The 2,307-nt window shown below is 39.4% G+C and overlaps 1 protein-coding gene across 1 annotated transcript in view; it reads left to right on the top strand.

Moving 5' to 3' along the window:
* LOC100965965 (histone H2A.V) overlaps positions 1-2,307 on the top strand; it is a 17,801-nt gene that overhangs the window by 4,820 nt on the left and 10,674 nt on the right. Inside the window, exon 2 of the mRNA XM_003797596.2 lies at positions 1,602-1,679. Within this exon, the coding sequence (XP_003797644.2) occupies positions 1,602-1,679 (78 nt within the window). The remainder of the gene's footprint in view (positions 1-1,601; positions 1,680-2,307) is intronic.

Genomic DNA, 2,307 nt, shown 5'->3' with positions numbered 1-2,307 from the left:
GGGGGACAGCTTGAGGCTTTGTCTCAAAAAAAAAAAAAAAAAAAAACTCTTGGGCTCAAACAATCCTCTTGCCTCAACCTTCCTGAAGTAGCTAGGACTACAGATGCCCCCACCACAACGTCTCTGACTAGTTTTTCTATTTTTAGTAGAGACAGGGTCTTGCTCTTGATCGGTCTGGTCTCCCAATTTCTAAGCTCAGGCAGTCTACCCACATCAGCCACCCAGAGTGCTGGGATTACTGTCATGAGCCACTGCACCTTGCTCAAAAGAATATATTTCTTTTTAATTTTGCTTTCAACTAGCTTTCACTCATCTTAGTTTAAAGTTTATTTATTTATTTATTTTTAATTTTCTTCCTTTAGCCATTCTCTTGCCCTTAGCCTCCCAAGTAGCTGGGACTACAGATACCTGCCACAATGCCCAGCTTTTTTTGGTACAGGGTCTCACTCTGGCACACTCCAGCCCAGGCTAGTCTCGAACCTCTGAGCTCAGGCAATCCACCCACCTCAGCCTCCCAGAGCCCTAGGATTACAGGCGCGAGCCACCACACCCAGCCAAAAAAATAATGATTTTTCTTTCTTCCTCTATACCTGCCAAAGCTTTACAATTTTCTTTTTCCCATGTGACTTTGGGAAATAAGCATTTAATCCACTGAGTCAAGCAATTGGAAGGACTATACAAGTTTGATTTTAGTTTTAAAATTTTCTTGAAGAAAGCATTACAGGGGGATATGCCATTTTTAAAGTTTTACCCTCTACCTTGAAAGTATAGGCCAAGGTTTTTCAACCTTTTTTTATCTCACAGTAGTTAAACATATATAGCACACTTAAATTACAAAACATCAAAAACAAACAAAAGAACATACTTACTGTGCTTTGAACTTCTTTCAAAAATAGTTTATCTTTAGAGCGATGCCTGTCGCTCAAAGGAGTAGGGCACCAGCCCCATATACCAGAGGTGGTGGGTTCAAACCTAGCCCCGGCCAAAAACTACAAAAAAAAAAATTATCTTTAAAATTTTTGGCAGCACATAAGTTGAAAATCACTGGTATAGGTATAGATCTTCTAACAACTAGCCAGTCCTGTAAACTGATTTTTTTTGTTTTTTTGAGTCAGTCTCATTTTGTCACCCTTGGTAGAGTGGTGTGGCGTCATAGCTCTCAGCAGCCTCAAACTGTTGGGTTCAAATGATCCTCTTTGCCTCAGTTTTTCATTTTTAGTAGAGACTGAGTCTCACTCTTGTTCAGGCTAGTCTTGAACCTACCACATCGGTATATGGGGCCGGCACCCTATTCATTGAGCCACAGACATCGCGCTATGAAATATTTCAAACAAGTGTAAGAGTTACATTGACTTAGAAGGTTCTTCAATCTAAAAATTGAGAAATGTTCAAATTTTCAGAAATCTCATTTTAAAATAGATATTTAGGTTTTGACTTCCTTTGTATATAATTATAAAAAGTGATATATCTCATGTATGTTAACATGAGGAAGGAGATGTCCCAGATATTTTTAACTACTTAAACTAGAAGAAATTTTTTTTTTTCTGAATACTTTCAAAGTAGCATTTTCAAATCTTCATTCAAAACTTTTTTTTCTTTAGGCTGGAGGCAAAGCTGGAAAGGACAGTGGGAAGGCTAAGGCTAAGGCAGTGTCTCGTTCACAGAGAGCTGGGCTACAGGTAAGGAATACATGCTGTCATAGTTTATTATTTTCTTTACTATTTTAATTCATGACCCTTAAACGTTTCATCAGTTACAAAAATGTACTTGTATTACTACAGACCTTTATGAAATTATAAGTTACTTCAATTTATATTCTCTTCTTTTAAATAACAAAAAATTATAAAAAGGTCTTGGGGGCCAGGCACAGTGGCTCACATCTGTAATACTAGTGCTTTGGGAGGATTGCTTGAGGCCAGAAGTTTGAGACCACCCTGGGCAATGATTGAGATCACATCTCTACGAAAAAATTAAAATTTAACTACTTCCCAGTTCTAACTATTGTGAAGCTGAGGCAGGGAGATTAATTGAGTCCAGGAATTCAGGGTTACAATGAGCTGTGATCATGCCACTGTACTCCACCCTGGGTGGCAGAGTAAGAGCCTGTCTCAAAAATAGAAGTCTTGGCTCAGCGCCCATAGCACATACACTGAGGATGGCAGGTTCGAACCAGGCCCAGGCCAGCTAAACAACAATGACAACTACAACAAGAAATAGCTGGGGTGTTGTGGCAGGTGCCTATAGTCCCAGCTACTTGGGAGGCTGAGGCAAGAGAATTGCTTAAGCCCAAGAGTTTGAGATTGCTGT

Source organism: Otolemur garnettii, unplaced genomic scaffold (genome assembly GCF_000181295.1).
Source record: "Otolemur garnettii isolate 467f Iridium unplaced genomic scaffold, OtoGar3 scaffold00119, whole genome shotgun sequence".
Taxonomy (NCBI): domain Eukaryota; kingdom Metazoa; phylum Chordata; class Mammalia; order Primates; family Galagidae; genus Otolemur; species Otolemur garnettii.
The sequence above is the reverse complement of the archived record's forward strand: the minus strand, read 5'-3'. Positions and strand labels throughout refer to the sequence as shown.